This window comes from Atractosteus spatula, chromosome 4 (genome assembly GCF_055471065.1).
Source record: "Atractosteus spatula isolate fAtrSpa1 chromosome 4, fAtrSpa1.hap1, whole genome shotgun sequence".
Taxonomy (NCBI): domain Eukaryota; kingdom Metazoa; phylum Chordata; class Actinopteri; order Semionotiformes; family Lepisosteidae; genus Atractosteus; species Atractosteus spatula.
The window spans coordinates 15,837,235-15,863,970 of record NC_142709.1 but is presented as its reverse complement, the minus strand read 5'-3'; the positions used below and the strand labels follow the sequence as shown (position 1 = coordinate 15,863,970).

The 26,736-nt window shown below is 38.8% G+C and overlaps 1 protein-coding gene across 6 annotated transcripts in view; it reads right to left on the bottom strand.

Annotated features, from left to right (window-relative positions):
- LOC148835919 (nectin-1-like) overlaps positions 1 to 26,736 on the bottom strand; it is a 42,380-nt gene that overhangs the window by 6,782 nt on the left and 8,862 nt on the right. For 2 of the 6 annotated variants that reach the window (XM_088913004.1, XM_088913007.1), the window contains exons 1-5: positions 25,944 to 26,169; positions 19,273 to 19,366; positions 5,991 to 6,323; positions 3,287 to 3,586; positions 25 to 133 (exon numbers count right to left, since the gene is read on the bottom strand). In XM_088913004.1, coding sequence (XP_088769130.1) covers positions 25 to 133; positions 3,287 to 3,586; positions 5,991 to 6,323; positions 19,273 to 19,324 — 794 coding nt within the window. In that variant the 5' untranslated portion in view covers positions 19,325 to 19,366; positions 25,944 to 26,169. Of the gene's footprint in view, positions 1 to 24; positions 134 to 3,286; positions 3,587 to 5,990; positions 6,324 to 19,272; positions 19,367 to 25,943; positions 26,170 to 26,736 lie in introns of those variants that run through there. The other 4 variants (XM_088913005.1, XM_088913008.1, XM_088913006.1 and 1 more) reach the window with 3 other exon arrangements.

The window sequence follows — 26,736 nt, the reverse complement described above, 5'->3', positions numbered from 1 at the left end:
AAATACTATAATTGAGACACATACCTATTCCACGAATAGCTGGTTGGGACAGGGTTAGCATCAGCCTGACAAAGGAAGACTGGATTGCTGGACGAAGTCTGCTCTGGTATTATGTTTACTGACTGCGGGGAGTCTGAAAAACAAAAACACAGTAATTACAGAGAAACTAACTTTATTGTTCTGAGAAAATACCAAGCTCACAAGAATATTTCTAACTACTCACGTGCTCACATTCATCAAAGTGACACGAATAAAGACATTTCACAATATTAGCCAAGTAAAACTCTGTTAAGTAGATACAAAGCAGTGAGCTGCTAAAATTATAGTCCCACTTCTAACTGTTGCATGCTTCTCCCAATTTAGCTGTAACACTCCACATTGAAGACCTTCGGCCAATAAATAAAAATAGCACATGATCACATTCACAGCTAGTGGTACTGTATCTGATTAGCCAGATGATATCAGTCCAAATATAGCTTCGCTCCTAGGCTGATTGTAGTTGTGGTTACAGAAAGATAAAAGTCAAGTCAAGTAAAAACACTTGACAGTTGCAAAATAGAAAAAGGAACTTATAAAATATTCACAAACCTATCATCACCACAAACAAAAACAGAAACGATTTTGTAAACATGCTTTTCTATTCTGACAAAGCACACCCTGTAATAAACACTTAGAAAATGGAAACCCCCTAACCAGTAAGTGTCTACAAATACTTTTGATTTTATAAACAACTCAACAGTCCTAGTTTCTAATGTCAAGCTCTATAAGAATAAGGAATTTGCAGTTCCAAAAACCCCATTTCCCCACCTTGATCTAACGGCTGCAGGCTTTCATTCCAGGTCAGCTCTTATTGAGCTCAATCCACTCATTACTGGCTTGATGGGACCAATTTAAAAGCTTCTCCCAGCTCCGAGTGCTGGTGCTTTAGAGGGACCTAGAAATCCTGCAGAAACACCAGCACTCCAGGGGTACAGGACTGACCACTCTATGCTGGGACTTGTTTGGACTTGGACCTCTCCATCGATCTGGGTGAAGTGTCTCTGACCTGTGGCCTCCCAGATGGTGGCCTATCATTGATGGACTGTGTTTGGCTCCAACATCCCATCAGGTTAGAAATCGCTGGTTGTGAACACCCAGACTGCTGACAACAGTGCAACAGCTAAGTCCCATCTCCAACACACTGAGGGCATGAAGACAATGTGCTCTTGATAAGCAGATCACATTGGTTCCATTCTGTGTTTTCCTTGAATTTCACCAGGCTTGACATTGATAAGATTAAATCACCTAATCATCACTTGTGCCAAAACAATTTCCTCACTCAGATAGTTTAGAGCTTATGCAACAGATAAAATAACTCACGTGCATCACATTCATGAATGATTAATTACTTAGAATAATGCCTCAAAATGTAATCAATATCCAAAAATGTAATACCTTTTCTAAAAACCTGGCTGCATACATAAATCAATACATTTCTTTTTATAGTCAGTATACATCTTCAAATGAGGTTTGCTGTAGCTTCGGTAAAGAACAAGGCAGATGATTTCTGGTTTCATTTCCTTGAGAAGTGCATACGGGTCTGTACAACTGCAGAGCTTAGAACTGCAACCCTGTAATTTTAGTCATTAATCACTTCTACTGCTACTTTAGAAATTATATAGTACATAAGGAAAGTATAGTTGACAAATGGTTTACTCAACCAACACTACTGTAGTACCTCTTATTCCCAGTGACACATTTAGCCAATGTCCGCCTGGAATTTCCTCCCCCTTAAACATTTGTTATATCTCTGCAGCAGAACATAGCAGGAGCCTGGTTCAGGTCTTAAATTGAAGCTAATTTACTATTTATCACACTTCAGATATCACAGCTTTTAGATATAGAAGAGTGATATAAATCAATAAGACACATTGCTGAATTACATAAAAGAAATACTGTGCTAATGTTTAAATTATGCTCTGTAAAAAACAGTCTAAAGGCTAATTTGCTTCAGTCAAAATACTTCTGTAAAGTTTTACACACTCAAGTGAAAGACATGGAAGTGAGAGAGGTGACCATGCATGCCCAGAACATGACATAAACTCCACCATGCATTGGAACTGCAAATACTAGCCTAGCCAACAAAGTTTTATAGGCAGCGCAGACCAAGATAAACCTCTACCAAAGTGCTGGAGAGGTTACAGTATGGAGAAACAAAGGAACCGCAACCTGATCTAATGTGATCTACCGTGATCTATAGAACCAGCTCATCTGTGAGGCCTGGTGGAGAGAATATCAAGGCCTGGCTCACTCGTCTCTATTGATGACACAACTAATGATGGCAGCAGCAGAAGGACTTCTGAAGTTTACAGAAACATTTTGTGTAATTTTGTCTCCTACAACATAATGCTGGCACCTCCAAGCTTGACAGCTGAGATGGTGCTGACTGGGTGATGTGGTCTCTTTAGCGTAAGCCCAATTTAGGGATTTGCATTTAGAGCTATTTTATCTTGCCTGACCATAAAACCATCTGTCGTATATATTCAGCCTAACCTTTATGAGATTGAAGGTGCATTTTCTTTTTCACCTCTCATCCATACTGACCAGCTATGTGCAGGGACCAGGATACTGTCGAATTATGAACATTGCCTGCCCTTTCGGACACAACTTGCAAATGTTTCAAAAACACTGTTGACTTCACTAACCGGTTTCCTGATACCCCTCTGCTCATTTTGCAAGAGTGGCCTGTCTAGGTAGTATGGCACACATCAAATTTCTTAATGACTAACTTCACTGCACTCAGTAGGATAAATAACCTTTGTCCTGAGCTGTGTGCCTCTCAACCACTTCATCCCCAATTTATCTTGAAAACTCCTTGGTATTCGTGGCCAGTCTGTACCATCATTTAATGAGTTGTGGCTGAAAATGAAGTACTATTTGAAGGAAATTATGAGAGAGAGATATTTACTGTCAAAGAAGTCAAGTTAAACCAAATTAATTACCCACAGACAGAGACTAATATATTGATTTTGTGACATTTGCACCCAAAGTGATTTAAGGTTGCCTTAGAAAGTGATTGTGTAGAGTCTAAATATGAAGTTGTCTTTCAAAGCGTCATGATAGCCAACTCAGAAGACAAGAACACACAGTCACTTTTTGGTGGTTGTGTCTGTATCTTTTAGCAAGTGGACTAGGACACAAAAACACAACCTGCAAGCAGCTACAGAGTACAGGACTTCCAAACCACACAGCCACAGGGCGACCAGTCTACAGGTCTGCCTGGAAGAGGAAGGAGGGCAGAACTCACAGCGCACGTCCAGCCTGTGAGAGACGACGACCAAGTCCGTCTCCAGTGCCGGGTGCCTGACGACACACTGCACCTCCTCCTGGTTCAGGGACCTGGTGGGCACAGCCCAGAGGTGGCTCCTGATGGTTATCGTGCCGTTCTTGTTCTTGGTGATGTTCACGTCCTCGACGCCTTCGTGGGGGAAAGCGGCTCTCCACGACACCTGGCTCTTCGGCTCGGCGTTCGCCACCGTGCAGGTCGCCACCGTGCTCCTGACGCTGCTCTCTTCCACCCCCGACGACACGGTGACCGAAGGAGGAACTGGCAGGGTATGTAACACACGTCAGGAAAATACCAAACTTCATTCAACACGGTCTTTTTCATTTGACAGAAATATTTAGTGAGTTTTATTTTTATTTCCATGTGAATGATGCACCTCTTTCAGAATAGTTTCTAATTTATGCATTATCTAAGTATCTTCAAGTCTTAATTAGAAACTGGATATTGGTATTAACGACATACTGTATACTGTACATGAACAAACTAATACCACAGTACAGGATCATAGTTTTCATTCACTGAACCTTGTTACACTCAAAATGTATGTATTCTGTTTGGTGACGGTGAAGCAGGTGAAGTACAGAAAGGTATTGTGCAACCCAGGGTCGGCGCTACGGGGGTGCAATGGGTTCAACTGCACCTGGGCCCAGATCTAAGGGGGGCCCATTGCGAATGTCATTAAAATGGCAGCTTTTTTTTAAGAAAAGACCATCCGTAAAATAAACGAACGAGAGTTCATATGTCAGGTATGGAAGCCCGTTTCCGCCAGGAAGTAAAAAAAACGCGCTATGGTATCTCAGAATTGCAACTTAGCAACTCAGAATTCTGGCTCTATAGCTCACATTTGCGACTTCGAAATAGCCCATATTTCACTGTTTGTCCTTTTGCTATTGTAATGGATTCGGTATCTAGGGCGTGTGCCCCCGCCGCTCCCACCCTAGTTCGTGCCTCACTGCAAGGGCTTGAACCCAGGTCTTGCCACCTGAGCTAAAGACCTTCTTTTTTAAGTAAAAAAGGACATATAATGGAAATATGTAAAAAGTATAAGTTTCAGCTTTTATAATTATAACCCGGATGGAATAGTGCATGGTGGGCTTTTTAAAAAAGTTTTTATTTAAACACCAGAAATACAAAAACGGAGACAGAATATGAAATAAGATACAGAAATAGACACTTCACATCCAGAGGAATTCACAATTCTAAAAGCTGAAACTTATACTTTTTACATATTTCCATTGTATGTCCTTTTTTACTTAAAAAAGAAGGTCTTCTTTAGCTCAGCTGGCAAGACCTGGGTTCGAGCCAATGCAGTGAGGCACGAACTAGGGTGGGAGCGGCGAGGGCACAAGCCCTAGAACCCGAATCCGTTACAATAGCAAAAGGACAGACAATGAAATACGGGCTATTTCGAAGTCGCATATGTGAGATATAAAGTCGCAATTACGAGATATAAAGTCGGAATTCTGAGATACTAAGTTGGAATTCTGAGATACTAAGTCGCAATTCTGAGATACCATAGTGCGTTTTTTTTTACTCCCTGGCGGAAACGGGCTTCCATAGTCAGGGGTGCGGAACACGGTGTATTATCAAATAGCAACATTAGTCTGGCATATTTTAAAATAAAACACAATGATGGTCAATTGGTCATTGGCGCGTTCATTCCAAAAAGTGTTTTGGATCTGTTCCCCTGCAAGACTGAGCAAGAGACAAGCTTACATTTAGCTAAGTTATGTTAGTTACTGTGCAACATGTAAGCGTTCCAGAAATGTAAGTCGGGTAGCGAGAAACGCAAAGAACAGAAAAGACAATTAGAAACCCTTTCCAAACACAGTGATAGCATGTCAAGTGTTTTGAATAATTCCAGTTGCCGTCGCCAGTGCTGAACGCTCGTTTAGCAAACTGAAATTGATCCAAACTTATCTAAGGTCCACCATGTCACAGGAATATACAGGCAGGCTTCTTGCAGGAAGAAGCTTAGTCTAAGAAGCTTAGTAGTAACCACCACCATCTAGATATATAAGCTAGACTACTGAACTAGCTTGCAAACTAATTATTTTATTATAATGGAACAATATTATCCTGAACAAGACATCATTTGGCCACAGGAACTAATTTGATTATACATTGCATTTGATTTGATTAATCAAAAACAGAAGCAGCCCATGATGATGCCTGTGGAACAACTTTGTGCTTGAAACGCGCTGCTCTTTGCGATATTCCGTACGTACACAAACATCATTGGAATATTTTTGCTAGTGAGGCGCTGTTTATTATTTTGCAATATTGAGGCAATAAGTCTTTTTTCACTTTGAAAATCAAGCGGTAAGTAACCAAGGGACAGTATTTGCCTGTGAGGAAACCCTGAGTTTTTTAGGTCTTACTGACACAGTTCTAAAGGATCCAAAACCCTAATGCATGACAATTTCCAACTAAAATTGTGAACACATACTACCATTGTAGTAAAATTCAGCAGTGCCAGACAGCCCACCTGGCCTGTATATAGACCCTGATCTATACTTTGGATATATGCATAGATATTACCATAAAGCTTTCATCATTTAAGATAGAACTTAACATATTGTACCTGTTCATACAAATCTTAAGCAGATTAGTAATATACAAAAATAAAACAAATATATTAAAAGAACAAAAACTACAGACTTACCCATGACTGTAAGTGGAATCTCGTGTTTGTACGGTCCAGATGGAAATATTGTGAAAATGCAGATGTAGATACCTTCATCAGAAAGCGATACATTTGAAAGCTGAATAGATCCATCCAAGAATGTATAATTTCCCACAAACCGGACTCTTCTTCCAAACTCATTCATGGCACGGGGGCCTTTGTCAGTGTATATGAAAAAGTTAATTAGATCTGAAGCTGTTTTTCTCTGCCAAGATATCCGTGTGAGTTTTTCTTCAGTGTCGATTATTCGACAGGTTAAAGTGACATTTTCTCCCAATGCGGCTGTTTTCTCTCCATCTATGACTTGTATTCCTGTGGAAACAAAACAGTACAATACAGTAAAAAATATACAATTATATATTTGTAAAAACACGTTAGGGATCACGGAGAGATTTTGTTTTCTAGACTCACTTGGGCCACAGCTTTAAGCTGGCAGGATAACAGGATGTTTAACAAATCTGTTAAAGATTTGTCCTATTAAACTCTGACAATTTCAGGTAAACTGATCATTTCAATACCTTTGCCAAAATATTGGGACCAACAAATTAAACTGTGATGTTAGCTGAATTCATCAAACACTACCCATGAAGAAAAAACATGACTGGTAAGTTTAGCTCCTAAGTATTTTATTTAGAATAAAATCAATTAATTGCTGCCTCCTCTTGTCAGAACCTGTTCTACCTTCTTCAGTCAATTGAAAAAATGATAGTGTTCATCCTTTTTTACAGAAACACGCATATTTGGAAAATTGGTTCAGTGCTACTTGTTAGCGAGATGTTTTTTGTCTGGGAAATTAGGCTCATAAAAGAACTGTGAACTTCAAACCCTTTGACATCAGAGCTCAGTGGATTTGAAAATCAAAATGAAAACCAAAGATCTTTCTGTAAAAAAAAGGCAGGCAATTTTAAAGTTGAAAGAAAAGAAAAAAGCAGAACCTTAGCAAAAGAGATTGGGCATACCCAAAATCAACAATCTGGAAGAAACAAACCACTGGTACACCTACTGAGGAAAACATCTGCAGATAAGAACAGCAAAATGATCAAAGTAGTCAAGGAAAACCTTGAAACAGCCTTCACTAAAACTGCAAACAACCAAGAAAATGCTTCCATACTTATTGGGCGGTACTGAACCATCTAGTGTGAAAATGAGCTTAAACACATGACTAGTGCAAGCAAGAAGTTTATCACGAAAATATCAGAATGGCCAAGTCAATTAATCCAACTGAACTGCACTTTACACGTTTAAAACAAACTGGAGACACAACACCCCCAAAATAGTTAAGAATTCCAAGGTGGCAACTGCAAAGTCTTGATAAAGCATTTCAAATAACTGCACAAAAGGTTTAGTGAGGTCTGCTTAGTTTTGTTCCAATCTGATCTCAGACTCATACTCATAAAAATCTCAAATAGAAATTGCTTGATTGTGAAGCACAAATATCCATTTCACTTTGCTGGCCTAGTACTGTTGTAAGGTTTCTCAAAAATCATAATTATACAAAAGTTGTACTGAAAGTTATTATATATTATATGTTATTCAAAATGGCCATAACTGTGCTTGTTGTGACAAACTGCACAATTACAGTTCTAATTATATTCAGGTCTGCTTAACTGAGCACATCTGAGATGCTGGGAAAAGTCCAGACATGAATTAGATGGTAGGAGAGAGGCATTCTGGTAAGCATCTTTGTCAGAATAGAGTAAGGGTCTCCATCTCTGATCCTGGAAAAGCGTCAGCCACCAGGGTTTTAGGTCATTACTGGTCACTAGGTCACTAGTTTCTGAAAACTTTGAAACCACTTCATGGTGATCAGCTAAGCAGGTGACTTGTTAAATTATATTAGATATAATTTTGGACCCAAACCTGATTGACTTCATAATCTTCACAAACAGGTGACTTATAAAAAAACCTGGACTGTGGCTGCTTTGAAGCAGAGCTCTGTAGTGGGACTGCGATCCAGAGGGTGGTGGAGCATTTTATCTCTGTTGTGGGCAGACTGGCGTAGAACTAATTTACTGCATTATCGGTGGGAACAGGTGGTTAAATATTCAACGATCCGGTATAACACAAGTGTTATCTAATGAAATTCCGAGAACAAGCGCATAATTTGGAAAGAGTATGTCGATGGCACACACAAACTAACACACCCAACCCAGTGCAGACAGCACAGCTGGTCAGGAAACTGTTTTTATTCATAGTAACTTGCAATAAACTAGTGGAAAGATTTAATTTTGTTTCATTTTTTTTATTTAGGGGTCTATACATTAACAATAGGATCATGACCCATGACTTTTTTTCTTGTCCAGAGACTCAACACCACAGTTTGTGGGAAAAACAGTGGCGTAGAAAGACATTCTGCAATGTTTCAGGCAATGTATTGAATTGTTAATGTCAAGTAACAATTGTCAAGGGAACATAAAATATTATCTTGTGGCTTTGGCAGTTAAAAAACAATAAAGTCCTTCTATGGAATACAATATACAAAGTTCTGCTTTCACACTGCTAACAGATAAAAATTAAGCACAAGCAAATGGCCATGCAGATAATGCCTCAGTACTGCTCTAATTGGAAGGAGGGGTAGGAGATAAAGCATATTTTGCCAACTTATCTTTGCTTTGCAGAAACTTCAAAAACTGACAAAATATTTAAAAACCTTAATGTTTTGTTTTCAATATAATTAAGATACAAATACATCTCTAACATCTGCATTGTTTGTAATTAGAAAAATTACTAAATTAAAAAATACTTATATTATTGAAAGACATTTAAAATCTTCACAGGGTAATAGGCAAATTATTCATGAACTTTGATAAGTGATGCATGTTTTCTGAAAACTAGCATTAAACTCACAAATTGCCTACATTAACTAAAATTCCCCTGTTATACTGAGAAACATGGCAATGGAAAGTGAAATCAACACTTTTAGCACGCAGGAAAGTACCAAAACTGCACAGAACCCCAACAGCACGTCAGGCTCTGTGCAAACTTCACTAGTGAAATGCATGAAATGTAATTTATGATGGCTATGCTAAAATTATTTAAATGTTTTCTTAAACCGGATTTTTTTTTGCAAAACTAATGTTTTAGTTACTGCAGTCCTCACACCAGCATTACCTCTAACAAAATCCTTACCAGTTTATCAGGCAAAGGAGAGACTAAGACTGAAACAAAAGCTGCAAAAGAAACGTCTGGGCTGTGGTTTCATGACCTTCACGTGATCCACAGCTCTTTTCCAATTTCTTTTTGCCAGGCATCGAATTCTCTCTCTCGTGGGAACACTTGGACAGCCCAGAAAGAAAATAATCTCTCTGCAACTCATAATAGCAACACAATACAGAATGGAAAGTTGTTCGGAACTCCAGAAAAGTGAGAATTGAACAAAAGTGAAAAAGAAGCACCTTTAACAAAACTCTTAACGGAATGAGGTTATACTCTCACGCAGACAGGATATGACAGATCAATATCAAGGGATGCAGAAGTGTAGAACATATCACAAAGCCATGTTGTCTTTGGTGATACCCTATTTTTTTCCCCAAGAAAAGGCTGGAGGAGACCCTCAAATCTGTTTGCTACTAATTACCAAACAAGCAACTGTAGGTGGTCCAAATGCCCTTCTCTAATGACAACTATTCTTGTTCTATCTTGTTTTGCTGGGGCTTTTCACCACATCATGTTCACTTAACCTGAACAGAACTGCCGTTCACCTTCCGTGGTGCTAGACATTAGCCTGAATTCTTAATTCTTAATTATCCCACGCAAACACAGACTTTACCATGCAGCATGAAAGGTCTTATTTAGTTTAATTTGAATGTGAAGGGAGTGAGTGTGAAGTTGTGTAGCACAAACTGAAGATCGACAAAATAATACAGGGCATCGTTTAAAGTCAGTTTGCCACAGATGGCCTCTATATGCTGTTCCTAAGGTCGCAAAAAAAATTATGGGTTGGAGGAGGAAGGGGATAGGGCACTCAGTATATTTCCATGTGGTTTACCATCTACTGTGCTGGAGCTGCCTGGCACCCACGTCTGCGAGGAAGAAATCTTTCTATGATAGAAAACAAACGGAAGCCAGGCGTGTTGCCATGACTACATGAACCACAGCACCATGGGAAGAGCGCCTACCTCACCTTGATAAGTAGCACATTTAGGCCCTGACGCACCTTTTCCATTTCAGCATAATAGTATTACAAATCACTAAGAGAGCGAGAGCTTCTGAAATCCAGTTAGCCTTTCTTATTATGCTTGTTTTTATGTTGGATAAAGAACCTCTCATGACAAAAAAAATCCTAAACATGCACAACACACCTGCTTTTTTCATCCAAAACTGTATCTGGCTTCTTAAGTTTAATCACAAAACACTTGTGCAGCTCAAGATTTACTTTAACTACAACCAAATACAACATCTGACATTTTTATCAAATACATGACCTTAACGGGATTCCTGGGAACATTTTCTTTTAGACCTAATGTGGGTTTTGGTGTTTTTGTGCTGCTCTTCAGCCTGCATACACCACTTGTAACTTGAAAAACAAAAATATTATTTTCTGCCTGCTTATATGTAAATTAAGGTCACTTCTTACAGAAAGCACCTGAGCAATCAGCGTGGTACAGTACAGCTTGTAGGAATCTGATTACTGAAAATTGATCACTTCCTAGATAAGATTCAGAACAAACTGTACAAGATCTTAGAAAATATCTCGCAAATAATTAACATGGGTTCATAAATAAACATCTTTATTTTGGTGAAGAGGTTCAAGTAGGTAGCTGTATCACCATACACAGACTGCAAAAGAACAGGTTAAGGTTTAATCTTTGCTGAAAGGAAGAGAAAAGAGAACACACTTCAGCTGTGGAACCTTCTTCAGGTGTGAGGGAGAGAGGGGAAATAGGAGATAATTAAGGCATGGGGAAACAAAAGACAGGGTAGTTAAGAAAGGGCACGGAGCAGGGGAGAAGGAGCATTGACACTCAGGGAGAACAGGAGGAGAGGTATGAAGTCAAAACCTGCAATTGAATAGACTAGAGGATTTAGCAGTAGAGAGGGGGAAGGTTTGATCCTAGTTTCAGGATAATTTTGGTTTCGGATGTCTTTCTGAAACCCCTCTTGTGAGGACACAGGTGGACAGATCAGTACGATCTTGGCATTAGAGGTGACATGAGGAACTATCAGTTTGGAGAGATCTTTTATCCTTACAACTCTGAAATGATCCTTCCCAGTCTCCTTCCTGCCTCACCAGTGTAAAGAACTGGGCATTTTCTGCAAGAGACACAGTAAGAACATTTATTTTGTGCTTACCTTTCAGCTGGCTAGTTTACCTCTGGTTCATGACCATCCAGGGAATTCTATTTACTAAGCAGGTTGTTTTTCAAGAAGGTAGAAAGTAAAAAAGGGGGCTGTTTTTTTCTCTGTATACTCAAAAATCTATTTTCTCCATAAAAACTGCCATTTAGAAAAATAACTGTTCTTATAGCTATTTCAGTATATTTTCTCTTGTATTATACACAAGTACTCCTTTTTTAAATTTCCAGTCCATTTTCAGATTTTTGTGGTTACAGCACCTGGTTCACAGAAGCCTTAAGTGCTCATTAACAAATTATTCAGTACTACAGAGAAGGCAATATATACTGATGGAAAAAAGAAACGCAACACCTCCTCCTCCACACTCTGGCCCTCCTGTCTGCATGGAACAGGCTGAAGAGTGACTCATCCGTGAAGAGGACCTGATGCCACTGCTGACGAGTCCATTGCAGCCTCTGTGTGGCCCAAGCCAGTCGGGTGTGACGTCTAGGAGGTGTGAGGAAAGGGCCTCTGACAGGTCGCCTTGCTCTAAGGCCAGCAGCATGGAGCCTCACAGTCCCGTCACTGATGCGGGCACTGTGTCTACCAGCAGTTTCAGCAGCAGTACGGGTGACAGATCTGAAACGATCTGTCAGATAGACCAGTCGGATGTGTCGGTCCTGCTCTGGTGTGGTCACTTGAGAGCGACTGGATCTTGGACAGTCATCTGTCCTGCTGGTCTAATGAAACCTTCTCTGCAGTCGGGACACAGTGGAGTGGCTTACTCCATAGTGTCTGGCAACACTGGCACATGACATGCCTGCTTGCAGCATGCCAATGGCTCTCTCCCTTGCTTCTGGTGACATTCAGTACTACAGAGAAGGCATTATGCACAGAAAACTGACTAAGTGTGGCCTTTTTCTTAGAGACCTAAGCTTTGAATTAAGGCCTTTTTAAGGGAGACCCGATCAGGCATTGTTTCATCTGGATCTCATTGGTTAAAAGCGCACCTAACGAGCTTTCGTGTGATTGGCAAGTTGCAATGCCTCACTGCACCAGCTGTATTGCTGGTCAGAGGCTTAAAACAAATTGACAACTTTTCATGAAAGTACATAAGCTATAACTATAGTATTCTCATTCCAGAAAATGTTGCATTGCTTTTTTCCATCAGTATATTTTACAAAACACACACTGTTAAAATATATTATTAAAATTTAAAAAAATTAAAATGTGTCAACATTAAATTATTCAGGCCTCTGCTCTGCATAGAAAATCACATTTTTGTGTTCACACAATGGAATAGGCTCCTGTATAGAGAAAGCTATATTTAAGAAAAACACAACTATAGGGTTGTTTTTGTAATACTCTCTAATTTGACACAAACTATCATTTAGTCACTTCTGATTATAACTTACTAAGCATTTATCCCGAGACTGGAATCTACACAGAGATTGTAGTAAACAGTGCTTGAAGACAATTCTAGCAATGGTTTGCTTGAAGATGTTCATAAGACATTAACAATTCTAGGCCTAAAGCCATCAGTGCCTGTAACCAATTTCAACAGTTTTTTATCTGTTTTAAATAAACAAATTAAACAGCCTCTGAAATTGGTGAGAATGGCAGAATCAGTTTTGTTTCCTGGCTCTGCCTAGCACAACACCCACTCAGACTCTGGATTTGGAATTCATGACCATTTTTGTGCTACCTACAGTACAAATCATTATTTTCTCCCTGAAACACCTCTATTAAAACACCAACAGCTGCGCAGCTGTTTGCCGACAACAAAACAGAAAAAAAATGTTTACATACAAAGACGGGTTTAGGAAGAAGGGAAGATCGCAGGTGCTGAAGGTCTGCAGTGCTTCCTGTTTGGACTTTTTTATCCTCATCATTGCTCTCGTGAAGCCAACCATGCTGGTACAAAGAGCACCACAGCACAATTAAATTTATTGCACTGACTGGACATTAAGCTGCACTGTTTCACAAAAAAATGACTAACAAGGAACCTAATAAATGAAAGGCTAAAGTTTCAGGTGCAGACACTTTTTAATGTGTGAAGGTATAAGAAAAAAATTATCCTCACACAGCTCAGAACTTTTCGGGTACTGAATGATCAATGAATATTTTTAATAATGTTATTTTTAATTTTTTTATAGTCTGAAAATGTGCACTCAAGCTTCCTGAAGTACATCTTTGAGGTAGATTCCGAAAGGAGAAGTGGAGTTTTAAATGAAAGTTGAGGAAGTGATCAAACCTTAATTTTACACACTTCTCCCTCAGCTCAGTGTCAGGCACTTAAGTGCCCACTTTTGCCAGAGACAATTCCTGTCATCTTCAGCTGTGCTATTTACTCTCTTGCACTCTCTTGCACCTCCAAACTGAATTCCAGTGGTGTTGCCACACCCAGCTAACTCCCTGCCCTGGCCAAACTCTTTTCCACTATCCTCCCTTGAGGCTCCACATTTTCAACCATTCTTCAGTCCCAGATACCAGCACCCCACGCATTTATAACACAGCCTCCTAAGCCTACACTTTCCCGAGCTTTTCTGCAAGGCCCCTACCAGTCACACGAAACCACTCTGCTCACTGGTCCACCACATTCCATTTATCAGTCTCTGTCATCAGTTTTCAAGATGTTCCTTACTTTACAGAGCTGCTTCAAGTTAGTAAAAACAGGTCTTCCATAACATGTCCAGACTCGACCAATTAAAAATGCTCTATTTTTACTTCAGCCATTGTGTTATAGATCTGCTTGTTATACTCAAGACTATTGTCTTAATACAGCTTACTATTATTATTAATAGGTGGCCTGACATTCTTATGCAGAATATACTGATACAACACTGATTTCATGGTTCCATCAATAGTTACAAGCCACCCAGGTGCTGAAACAGTAAAAATCAGTAAAAAACATAAAATTCCTACCAGCATACTTGACGGTCAGGATAATGCTCTTCTGTTGGAAGGAACTGTTTCGTTTTTACCACACAAAATGTTTCTCATTGTGGCCAAAAGATTAAACTTTTTTACTTTTCTGTCCAGAGAACATTCTCACCATAGTCTTGTGGATCATCCTGGTGCTCTTTGATGAACTTGAGACCTGTGGCAATGCTCTTTTTATATGAGCAATGGTTTCTTGTTGTTTATCCTCTCATGAGCTATCCTCTCAGTCTTTTCCTGATGGTTGAGGCAAGACCACTGACATTAGCCACAGCTGGATGATATCCTTAGATGATATTAGATTCTTTGTAACATTCTGGATAATTTAACAGGGTGCTCTAGGGGAACTCTTGCCAGGGTGACTTGTTCAGAGTTATTAGTGGTCAGGGATACTTTAACTTTGAAGACTCTCTGGCAGTAGATGGAAGGAATATTTAGAAATTAACAAATTTGACGCTCACAAGTAGCAAACTACTTTTTATGAGTAGAATTTGAAATAGATTTGAATTTCTGTCAACTAATCTTTTTCATTTTCCACTAACTTGTATGATGAAGACCAAACTTGGATAGTTTCTAAGCATTAAATAGGACAGAGCTACCCAAACTCAGTTCTTGGCTGTCACCCATTTAACCACTTTATTTTAATTATCATATATGCACAGAAATAATACACAGAATACACAAAAATACCCATTCTGTACTTTTGCCTCACATTCAATTTTTGAACAAAAAGCTATTCTGACTTCCTTGTCCCAGTACTTATGGCAGGTATATACAGTACTACATCTATTTCCCTTGGGGTCTTTGATGAGTTGGAGGATGAATGGATTCCTTGGCGCACAGAACATGAATGTGTAATGTAATATTTTCATATAGTCTTTCAGCTGAGGTTAGGCCCATAAGCCTCCAGCCTAACAGTACCCTTACACTATTATGACACTGTTTAAATAACTTGCAATAAAAACAAAACCACTAGTGAGAACTAGGAAAACCAGGGACTTCCAGATCTATGAAACAGTTATCAACAATAGTTACTGTGGTTTTAATATAAGGATAACCAGGCCTGGCCCAAAGCAAATACAAAAACTCGATTGCCTATGATCTTTAGGTTTGTACTGTGTACGTTTTCTTATATGAATCATGGTTTAAATTCTGTTACATCTAATTCACTAGCTGAGATAATATGCAAAGCAGAAATATGAGATATCCTCAGTTTTATTATATCCACCACACGTATTTAAGTGTTAAAATACTCGGAAACTCCAACATTTATTCTTTGGTTAAAACAACCCAAAACCCATGAAGTGTTTTTCAGTGTGTTAGTCACAGTTTCACCATGCAGCCTTAAGTAACCGAACTAAATTTCCCAATTTCCTTATTACAAATAAAACAGATCTGATTATAAAAATGACAAAAAAATGATCTTGCAGTAAACACTACACATTGCCAACTGTTGTTTCAACTTGAAGTATTTTTCCCCACAATCTCAGCAAAAGAAAACTGAAAAAAAGCAATATCCAGCTGGAATCAAAATTTCATTGAAGAATCTGCATTTCAAGGCACAATATATATAAAAAACAAAAATACATTAAGAACTGGATAAAAAAGCCCCTCAGAATAAAAAAAACAGAAATAGAATACAAACTGTAGCTTTTGAGAAAGAAGATTCAACATTTTGCCACCTAGGTTAAAAAAAAGGGAGCACCACAACCCTTTGGATTGCAGATTCAGAAATCTGACAAACAACATGCATCAAGGCCACTGCAGCTCCTCAATATTCATACAAGCGATGAAACTGTACTGATCAGTCTTCATGTCATCAATGGTGTGGAAAAATGGTACAATAGGACAAATAATCTTCCATTTAACCCCTTTTTATAGTGCTTATGTTATTTTTTCCTTTTTGAAATATTTCTGCCTTTTTTTCTTTGAATGCTCTAGTTAACAGTCTATTTTTGAACCTGGTAAATCAAAATATGCATTTGGAATACTGGTCCTGTAGGAGGTTAGGTTCACTAAACTGCAGTAAAATCTTTGTTATTATTCTAAAAAAAATAACTGTGACTTCTGACTGCTAAATGACTAAACATTATAGGGAAATAAATGTGTGAACTATAAAAATGCTCACAACATTACTTTTTAGTAACTTAGCTTATATTACAAGTTCCTTTTGCAGCACAGAAAACACAACCCTTCCCATGATTAATTAGGTCAGGCAGCCCCTGAATTCAATTGCAATACCAGTCAAACATTTGCTATGGGGGACTGGTGTCCAGTGTTTAGAAACTCCTATCTGGACACACAAGCAGATGCTTTGCAAATCTGTTTGACCTCCTTTGTAAGAAAACCAAAGACATCTGGACTTCTCAATAATTTTCACACAACTCTGAAAATACTGAAATGGAAGCCCTGATGGGGCTTCAACCACTTGAAACACTATTAATTATAACATAATTATAATTCATAACAGAAACTGAACACTCAATGATGTACTAAGAACAGTAAACATTCACAGTATCTCTACACACCACAACATGAGTGTGACAATATATTTATATTAAAATGTTTTAATACTGAACATTTTTTCGTGTGCAATATAGTACTGAAAAGTAAGCTGTTTAAATGCTTGCAGAAGTGCATGCTGTGACTGCTGTAAGGCTGCAAGTTCAGATTTTCAACTTGTAAACTGTGAAGCACAAACACACTGATCTTTAAAACTCACAAAGTAACTGTTGCTCTATAGAGCTCTAACAGGGCTCATCTGGGGGTAGGCCTGTTGTAGTGATGTAACCCTATGGAACTTTAAGACACTGCATACATGCTGGGTCACATGACTGGCCTTAAGGCACAAGGAATTATTTTACTTCCTGACCTGCATGAAGCGATGGATCAAATCCCGGCCACAAATGAGTTATGTGACATGACTTCACAAGATCTTACAGGAAAGAACATTGTCCTTTAAAATGAAGCCTTGCCCATTCTATATTTTCTATCGCATCTTAATTAGATAGAATGTATTACATTCCTGGTCTACACGAATGTAATACGGCATGTGTTCTTTTCATGTCAGCAGCTCAGCTTTTTACACGGCAAATTACAGAGCTTAAAATATTCACTGAATATAGCAGTGGTTCTCTGTGGACACAAGAGATACTCTGTAATTCTATACCACTCTATAGGAATGCGTGCTACGGATGCAAGTGACCAATTGTATTTAAAAAAAAGCTACTGTATCTCCAGCAAATACGGAGAAAGGCGAATGTGCGTGGTTTTGGAACAATGCCAACGTTGTAAACACAGGAATGCATAGAAATACGTGCTACGAACGCAGGTAATCTTGTGAGCACAGGAAAGCGTGATAACAGAAAAATATTTAAGAACTGTTCTCATTTGAGAAAAATACACCGAACGTCTCTGTGTTTCGCTCCCATGCGCATGAAATAAAAACTTTAAATGAATACGGAAATAAAAAACGGAAACGCGGAAAAATACAAGCTTGCGGATTGCTAAAGCAAGTAAGCTACACTATTTTTGAAGAACCTTATTTACCGTTGGCAAAAGAGCTGACACGTATTATGTGTAGAGAAAAAGCTGCTAAACAGCTCGACCTGCTGCCCCCCTCCCCCTGAAAGACACAGTCATTCATAGAATTATTGATATGAAGGATTATATCAAAAGTACACTGATAGAGCGCGTTAAGATGAACAGATGTTTTTCACTGCAATTAGATGAGTCTGTAGTCGATTTGGCCAATTTGCTCGTTTACGTTAGATACGAGTTTGAGGGCATGTCCCATGAAGACTTTCTGTTCTGTAAACCGCTACCAACAGGAACTACAGGAGAGCACATATTTCAGCTTCTGAATGAATTTATCGAAGAGAATGGCCTCGACTGGATAAAATGCGTCTGAGTTTGTACAGACGGCGCTAGAGCAATGACAAGCCGACATAACGGTGTAGTTGCAGGAATTAGAGAGGTTGCTCCAGAAATTAATGTACGCATTACAACATCCACCGCGAGACCTTTGCCGTCAAGAAAATGCCTGACGATTTAATATCTGTTAGACTCTGTTGTGAATTGTATCAAGGCTCGAAAAATTAATTCACATCTGCTTTGCTCAACTAAACAGGCTCACCCCTCTCACTGAAATGGTGCTTTTTTATTAGTTGTTGTTAATGTTTTTTTTTCTGTAAAACACTTTGAGAAGCCACCTTTAAAGGCGCTATATCAAATAAAGTTTATTATTATAATATTTATTATATGTATGTGTGAGTGTGTGCACGCGCGCTCATGTTGGTCATTGAGAATTTCTGGGGTTCCTATGAGATGATGACTTGTAGGTGGTACTTGGATGCTTTGGTTGGATTAGGGGTGGTACTTGGTCCAAAAAGTTTGAGAACCACTGGAATATAGAATTAAATTATCACCTGGCTCTCTTACAGAGAAAATGGGTGTTTAATAATTTGCAATTCAAAGTCATTAATATTCTCTATTTCTGTGTGACTGGATTTCCCAGGGTTTACTGTATGAGCTCAATACACCAAAGAGATAACATCACATGAGATGCTTTTCGCAACATAGTTTACATTGCCTCTATCATTCTTTCATACACTTTCTTTTGGATAAAAGTGTCACTCCTTCTGCCTATCAAGATAAATCTACTTTAAAATGGACTTAAATAAGACCTACTACACATTAGTTTAAACAGGACGGATTCCCATCTAGACAACTGATATGCACTTCAAAAAACGATAACGTTTTCATGATTACTTTTCAAGCAATGTGAAAGTCATACTCTCAGTGTCAGGTAAACTCTACTGAAACACAGCATTCATAGATAGATAAATAGATAGATAATACTTTATTAATCCCGTAGGGAAATTGATGGCCAAGAACAAGAAATATTGCCCTGATGAACAATTATTCATTTTCTTCTGCTTCACGGTCTGAATAAAGGACAACATAATTACTGTATGTTCTAAATTTCTCCCTTCTGCAAAATGGTTAGGGGAAAAGAGCACCCCTCTGTGTAATGAAAATTCCTTACCTTCCACGGGAATGTGTAGTAGAAACAAGATCCAAAAGGCGGCTCTCTCCATAGCTTAACAAGACTGGGACAACAAACATTTTCCAGAAAATGCCTGCAGACAAAAAAATGCCAATTTTTTAAAAAAAACTATGTTTTTTGACAGGACTTTGATGGAACAAAGCTAATAAAAAAGATAGTTCAAGTACAGTAGGTAACTGCATTAGCACGCTTAGGCTGCAAAGGAACAAGTAAAGGCTTATTACATGCTGAAAAGAGAAGAAAAGAAATACAAATGTTTCGGCTGAGGAGCCTTCTTCAGGTGGACACACACAGTATAGGAAAAACTACAATGCTTTTAAGGAATAGTAAGCAATATTACATAAACCATGACCTGGGAAGAGATTTTAAGAGCAGTTTAGGCTTTTTAAGCTGTTTCAAAATGGGTCCTCCTGTCTGATTTGAGGACATCACAACTTATTCCCCACATTTCCCCGCAATTCCCCACAAGGAGTGGTTCTGAAATCCGGAAGAAAAAGTAAAAAATGCTAAGTTTCATAGCTTTCAAGCAGATGACAGTGTCATGAAATTCTGCAGAAGCAAAGCATAAATTCTGCAGACGTAAAGCAATGTTACAAAACATACAGTATGATAAGGAACTACAGTTAGCAGTTACTCAAACTTATTAGTGTAGCCACCTTGTTTTATGCAGCAAAAGACTTGTCAAAGCTTGAAATAAAAAAAAATGCCTTATTTCACGCAAGAACAAAATCCATAGCTCAAATTCAGATTTTCAGGAGAAGATGCTTTACAGGTTTGGAGCTACTTTTTAACAATGTATTTTGAAATCAGGTCACAGATCCCCCTTTTTCAATCCAAGCAATTTAAAATCAGAGAAGAAAATGTAGGTCTTAGTTCATGGAGCAAAATTAAATTTAGAATGCCTGGCAAGTAGAGAGCTGTTGCCTGTGATGATTTCGAAAACATGAGAAAAATGAGAAAACATTGCTCAAGTAATAATTTTGGTGTTACACACAAGACTTTTTCTCATGCTCTACAGTCTTTGCTTGTGGTTATTTCCTTTCATCCTTGTATATAATGATCTTATTGCACAGCTTTGCAGATCCTCCTTGTCTGGGTGGTGTCTGGATTGTTCATTCCACTTTGCCACATAATATTTGTCAAGTAAATACCATGCATGGTGGAACATTTAAGCAGAGATGGAAAACACAGCTGTACTGGTGGTTCAGTGGTAGAATTCTCACCTGCCAAGCTGAAGACCTGAGTATGATTCCAGCAGCCATATCACCCTGCAACTCACAACTGGCTGAACAACACTGAAGCTAAGCAGGTGTGAGCCTGGTCAATACCTGGATGGGAGACCTCCCGGGAAAAACTAAGGTTGCTGCTAGAAGAGCTGTTAGTGGGGCCAGCAGGGGGCGCTCACCCTGCGGTCCATGTGGGTCCTCATGCCCCAGTATAGTGATGGGGACACTATACTGTAAACAGGAGCCGTCCTTCTGATGAGACATAAAACTGAGGTCCTGACTCTCTGTGGTCATTAAAAATCCCAGGGTGTTTCTCGAAAAGAGTAGGGGTGTAACCCTGGCGTCCTGGCCAAATTTCCCATTGGCCCTTACTAATCATGGCTTCCTAATAATCCCCATCTATGAATTGGCTTCATTACTCTGCTCTCCTCCCCACTGAGAGCTGATGTGTGGTGAGCGTTCTGGCGCACTATGGCTGCCGTTGCATCATCCAGGGGGGGCTGCACATTGGTGGTGGTGGAGGAGAGTCCCCATTACCTGTAAAGCGCTTTGAGTGGAGTGTCCAGAAAAGCGCTATATAAGTGTAAGCAATTATTATTATTATTATATTATTATTATTATTATTGATTCACACCCCATCCTTATTGCTATTATGGGAATAGGGAATAGGAACTCCAATCATGCTGATAAAACTGAACCCTAACTTCTTTCAAGAAATGGCTGGATGAGATAACTAGATCCATTATTTACTAACTGCCACATGTATGTGTAATCTTCCGTTATAAAACCGATCAATGAACTGAAGGGCAAAGAACCAGGACCTCACTGAAAGACTGCTACTGTGCATACAGGACTTGTGATACTTTAAATAACATTTAACATTTGTTAAATATAATTTAGTTTAAATTATTCATTAGAAGCGTATAATACTTTGCGTTCCTTAAACACACCATGAACAGTCTATAACCAACAATACTGTCAGCCAGACTCTTTTAAAATATGAAAGCATGGAAAGATAATAAGTTAACTTTGTGTAGCTTAGTATAACCACACTCCTGGAGTGGTCAGCAGTTTCCTAGTCTAAAAAAAAGTAATTTGCCTTGTTTTACATTCTTTTTTGGAATAAGAATTTTGAAACTAGTTTGTTCAACAAAAGAACTTCTCTTTACTAGAATTCAAAAGTAGTTATCTAAAGCAGAAACTTCTGAAATCTAACTTGTGGTCATCAGACCTGCTGCCTCACAACTCTTGGTCCCAGCTTTTGATTCTGAGCTGTGGGTCTTGTGTGGGGAATTTGCATGTTTTTCCCCAGACTATTTGCGTTCTCTGTGTACTTCTCTGTTTTTCCCCAAAGTACAAACACATGCTGTCCACATTAACTGGGTTTCCTAATTGCTCTGCAAATCGTATGCATGTTTGAGAGGATGCATACATCTGCCCTGTAATGGACTGACGTCCTGTCCATTGAGTATTCTGCCTTGTAGCTTGTGATGGACTGATGTTCTGTGCAAGGGTGCAAGCAAGATTTGTGCATGTGCTCCATGATGGACTGGTGTCCTGTCCAGGGCGTGGCTCCTGCCTTGTGCCTAGTGCATGCAGGGTTAGGCTCTGGGTCAAGGTGACCCTGTGACGTGAGAGACTGCTGCGTCTTCTGTTTCACTGAAACTTGTCCGAAGCAAAATTACCAGTGCTGCTGTACAAGCCACTGGATTCACGCTTTACAGAATGGATCACACACCTGATATTACCAGCGAGGAAAAAGGAGGTGCTTTATGATTAATAGGTTTGGTGCACTGATATAGAGATTCTCAAATCTTCTAATCTGGAACACCTCACTATCAAATGTCACCCTGACTGCTGATTATATTCGTATGATTGCCAATGCTGAAGTGAGCTGTACAGCATCAGCAGAAAATATGAAAACATGCACACAGAAGCTGTCTCTATCTTGGCAAGGCACTGTAATCTTTAAAAAGTACAATTAAAGTTCTTTCAGCAAATCTCTGTTCCCACAAGCTGCAATAACACACCAGATCACTGCTACGCTACCTTTAGAGGAGAATACCACTCCATCTCACATCCACGCTTTGGAAAGTCTGACCACGTCACCGTGCTCCTTCTTCCTGTTTACAAACAGAAGCTAAAGAGTGCACCACCTGAGGTAAAGATGATAACAAGCAGGAACTCACAGACTGCTTTGAAATGACTGATTGGTGTGTACTCCAAGATTCCTCCACTGACCTTAAGTATACAGAGGTGGTCACATCCTACATCAATTACTGTGTGGACAGATGTAGTCCTACCAGGAAGATCCAGATATATCCCAAAATCATGGATGAACAAAGACATTCACAATCAACTTTCAATCAGGAGACACAGAACTGTACAAAATTCAAGGTATGACCTGGAGAGAGCCATCAAGCTAGCAAAACAGGATTACAAGGACAGATAAGAAAAACAGTTTGGGGGCACCAACTCAAGCTGCATGTTGCAAAGGTTGCAGACTATCATGAACTATAAAGGCAATGTTAACAAAATTTCCTCCACTGGAAATATCTAACAGATGACCTGAGCCTCAAAGTGGGTGTAGAAGGTATACAGAACACCAAGTCCGACATCAAGGCTCCCAACAAACCATAAAATCAGCTGGCCCAGACAGTGTTTTCTCTCATGTCTTTAAAACCTGCGCAGGTCAGTTATTTCCTGTATTTACAGGTATTTTTAATCTCTGTATCTGTCAGTCATATCAGAATGCTTCCAAAAATCCAGATTCCTTACTAACCCATCAACGAATCTAAATATGAAGAACATGGTAAAATTCCAAACCTTTTTTAATTGCGTTGTTGTTTTATGTTGGTTTTAAGGCCATAAGAACAGTCACAAGCAAGATGAAGCCATTCAGTGCATCTAGCTCAGCTGTACACACATTTTGGAATTTTGTTTTTGATCAGTGTTGGATGCTTTAGAGAGGAAGAAGCATCTCTCCTTGATGAAAGAGATTTCTCAATCAGCTAATGGAAAGACTGCAGATATTATTATAGTCTAAAGCAAAGCAACTTGCTTGAATCCTCAAAATTTAAACTGAGGACCACTGTGGCAAAGAATCGATTTAATCTAATTTATAACTATGTCACCCATATGTCAAGGGTGAAGCGACAAGCCTCATTTATAAGACTTCCAGAACAAAGTCTCTTTTGTTGGAGTGATGGATTATTAATGCAAAACTGAACAAACAGTAGTCTTCACTGTCCTCTGATCACTCTTGTGGTGGGAGGAGACACCCAGCTCAGCAGAGGAAGAGTATGTTTTTCAGGTAAGATACCACCAGGTACTCATGATTTGGTTGGCTTGTTTATGAAAATAAGGCCAATTTGTGCTATGGCTTTATTTTCATAAACATAAAACAAGCCAAACACATTAAAACTGAACTTACAAGCTTCAATTCACACAGAGAGGATTTCTTTTTTCACTTATGAAGCAATTTCATCCCACTCAGTTTAGAATTAAGCACATATAGAAGGGCAATGAAAGGGGCAAATGGAGGTCCTTATCTTGAACAGTCTGTGTGTGTTGAACTACAACCTGCTGCCAACCTTATCAGTCAGACAAACACAACAAGCCAGGTGACTTTTAAAAATCAGGAAGGACAGGCTCCAGGTGCTCCAGGTGTGAACAGATGCTGTATAATGCATAACATCGACTTGGAAAGACCAACTGACTGCTATAGGGAGTGAGAGTAAACAATATTTATATCAGTAAGCAGAATAGCTGCCTGGATCATTCATTGGTTGGGCCCTAAAAGAGTTTAGTCACTGCTCTGGAGTTAGACTTTTTATGTCTTTTTTTATTTTATGTTTGTATGCTCTGTGCACTGTAATAAAAGCACTTTTTCACCTGTACCCGAACTCACAGCTTTGAACAAAATATAAGCTTTATAAAAATAGTAACTAATAAAAACATAAGCCCTAAGAAATCTTTCTGTGAATAAATAAACAATTTAAGGGCATCTCAGTGTCTACCAAACCTCATTAAATATTTTTTAAGCTTCAGTTAGTCTTGCCCATCTACTGGGTGCAAGTTTCTCTAGCCATGTACTGCATGAACTCTGAGAGTGTAATAGAAGTGCTGATAAACTGTGCAGATTTAAAGTGGATTTGCTGGTTCTCCAAAGAAGAGAAAATGTTATCCCATCCTGCATTCCAGCCAGAGAAGAGAAGAAAAAAACACACACCCAAAGAGGGCTTCACAGCCAACAAATTGTCTCTTTTCTTCTCTTCTCTTTCCAGGATGGAATAAACCTTTACTTGTTCCTTTGCAGCCTCCACATGCTGACACAGCTCCCTACTTGAACTTTATTTTAAAACTACTCTTTGTAGTAGAAAATCCCTAGTTACCTTATTGTTACATCAATCAACAACAATAATAATACAAAAACTACAAGAGTGCACATACACTACTATTATCAGCTCCCACACCAACCTTATTTTACTAGTTAGAACTTAGAAATTAATTATATAACTAGAAAACTTTTATTAACCAGCTTTTAACACATAATAAATTATAACATTAACACAGGTTACACATTTAACAAAAATAAGGTATTTTAAAATTGAAAGTAATAAAAATGATCATTAATAACAATAAATAATAATAAACAGGATCTCCTTTACTCCCAAATTTTAGCAAATCATCATTTACAAATTACCATATTGAAACCTTTGTAGAAATGAATTGCAGAAATAAATATGAAATCAAGAAATAAAAAGTGTACACAATAACAAGGGAGAAGAGATCAGTAAGGCTGGGCAGAAGGAAATTTTTTATTTAAAAAAGTTCTATAAATCATAATTATTTTCACTTATTTATTACATTTGATTATTTATCGACCTCAGCTATGTTGTAATCAACTTGAACTTTGAAAAGGAAGGAAAACAATGCCTTTTAATGCCGATTACGTGTAAATGATGAGCAGTCTTTTGTACTGTTCATGTGCTTTCATGCTTTCGTTTGGTCATAATCCACAGCTGCAAAAGAAAGAGCTGCTGAAGGGAATTTGTCAATCACATTTGAAGTGAAAAACCCTATCATAAACACTAGAAACATTCTGGGAGGACACGATGCGTTCTTTCAAACAAGTGATGTACCTACATATTTGGATTTGGATTAAATATTTGGATTAAATGTGCATGGAAGAAATCCCCCCCAAAAAATCCCATTTAAAACGGGTCACAGTCGTTGCCTACGTTGTCTAATCTAGGTTAACAGTGAAAAATACGCATTGCATATACATTTTGAATTCTCATGCTGGAAAATTATTCATGTTCATTAAAAACAGGACGAGGCTCTCCAGCATTTACTCCTAGTGACGCCCGTTTTATATTATAACAACTCGCAGAGCCAGTCAGCACGCTCTCGAGCACTCACCCCTTCTCTCTCTGCAGTCTTTGGACGCCAGAACAGAAGGAAGCTTATTCTTCGTTTCATTTCAAAGTGGAATGACTAAACAAAAATTCCCGGAAAAACATCTTTGAATCCTTCTTATTTTACACAATTCGCTTTCTAATCTTACAGCAATTCGATTAGGCACTCACAAGATACCTACGCAATACAACATGACGGCCGCACAGCTGCGTGAAGCGAGTAACACTGTAAACATACGAAGTGGTTTCCTATTGGCTGAAGAAGGCTTCACAGCCGAAGCGTTTTCTCGCTTCTGTTTTTTTAGCGTAGGGGTAAACCTATTACTTGTTCCTCTTCAATGAAAGTGCTGCTTACTCTGCTGTAGATAGAGACTAAGATAAAAAAAAACATTTAATGTATAGTATTATTAAATGTGAGCCAATGGCTGGAAAAACACCGATACATGGTTGCAGTCACGATAAACAGCCACAGACCAGAGAGGCAACAGAAAGGGGATTTTTGCCGTGTGTGCACCCTGGCGACTAGTCAGCTGTTAGTGTTAGGCAGGTTATAGGTTATAGCGGTAGTTCAGGTTAACAGAATGATTATCGTGTTGTTTCAACGCCTGTACTATGTAAAGCACTGCCCGTGGCCGGTGACAGGGAGCCCTCTGTCACAGTGATACTCAGCAAATATTGAATTAATTCATCCATCCGTCTTCCAGTACTGATCTCCTGTACTGATAAGTGTCTTGTTTCTTGTACACGTATAGTGTAGAAATTAACAACCCAGGACGACGATGTGACACTCGAACAAA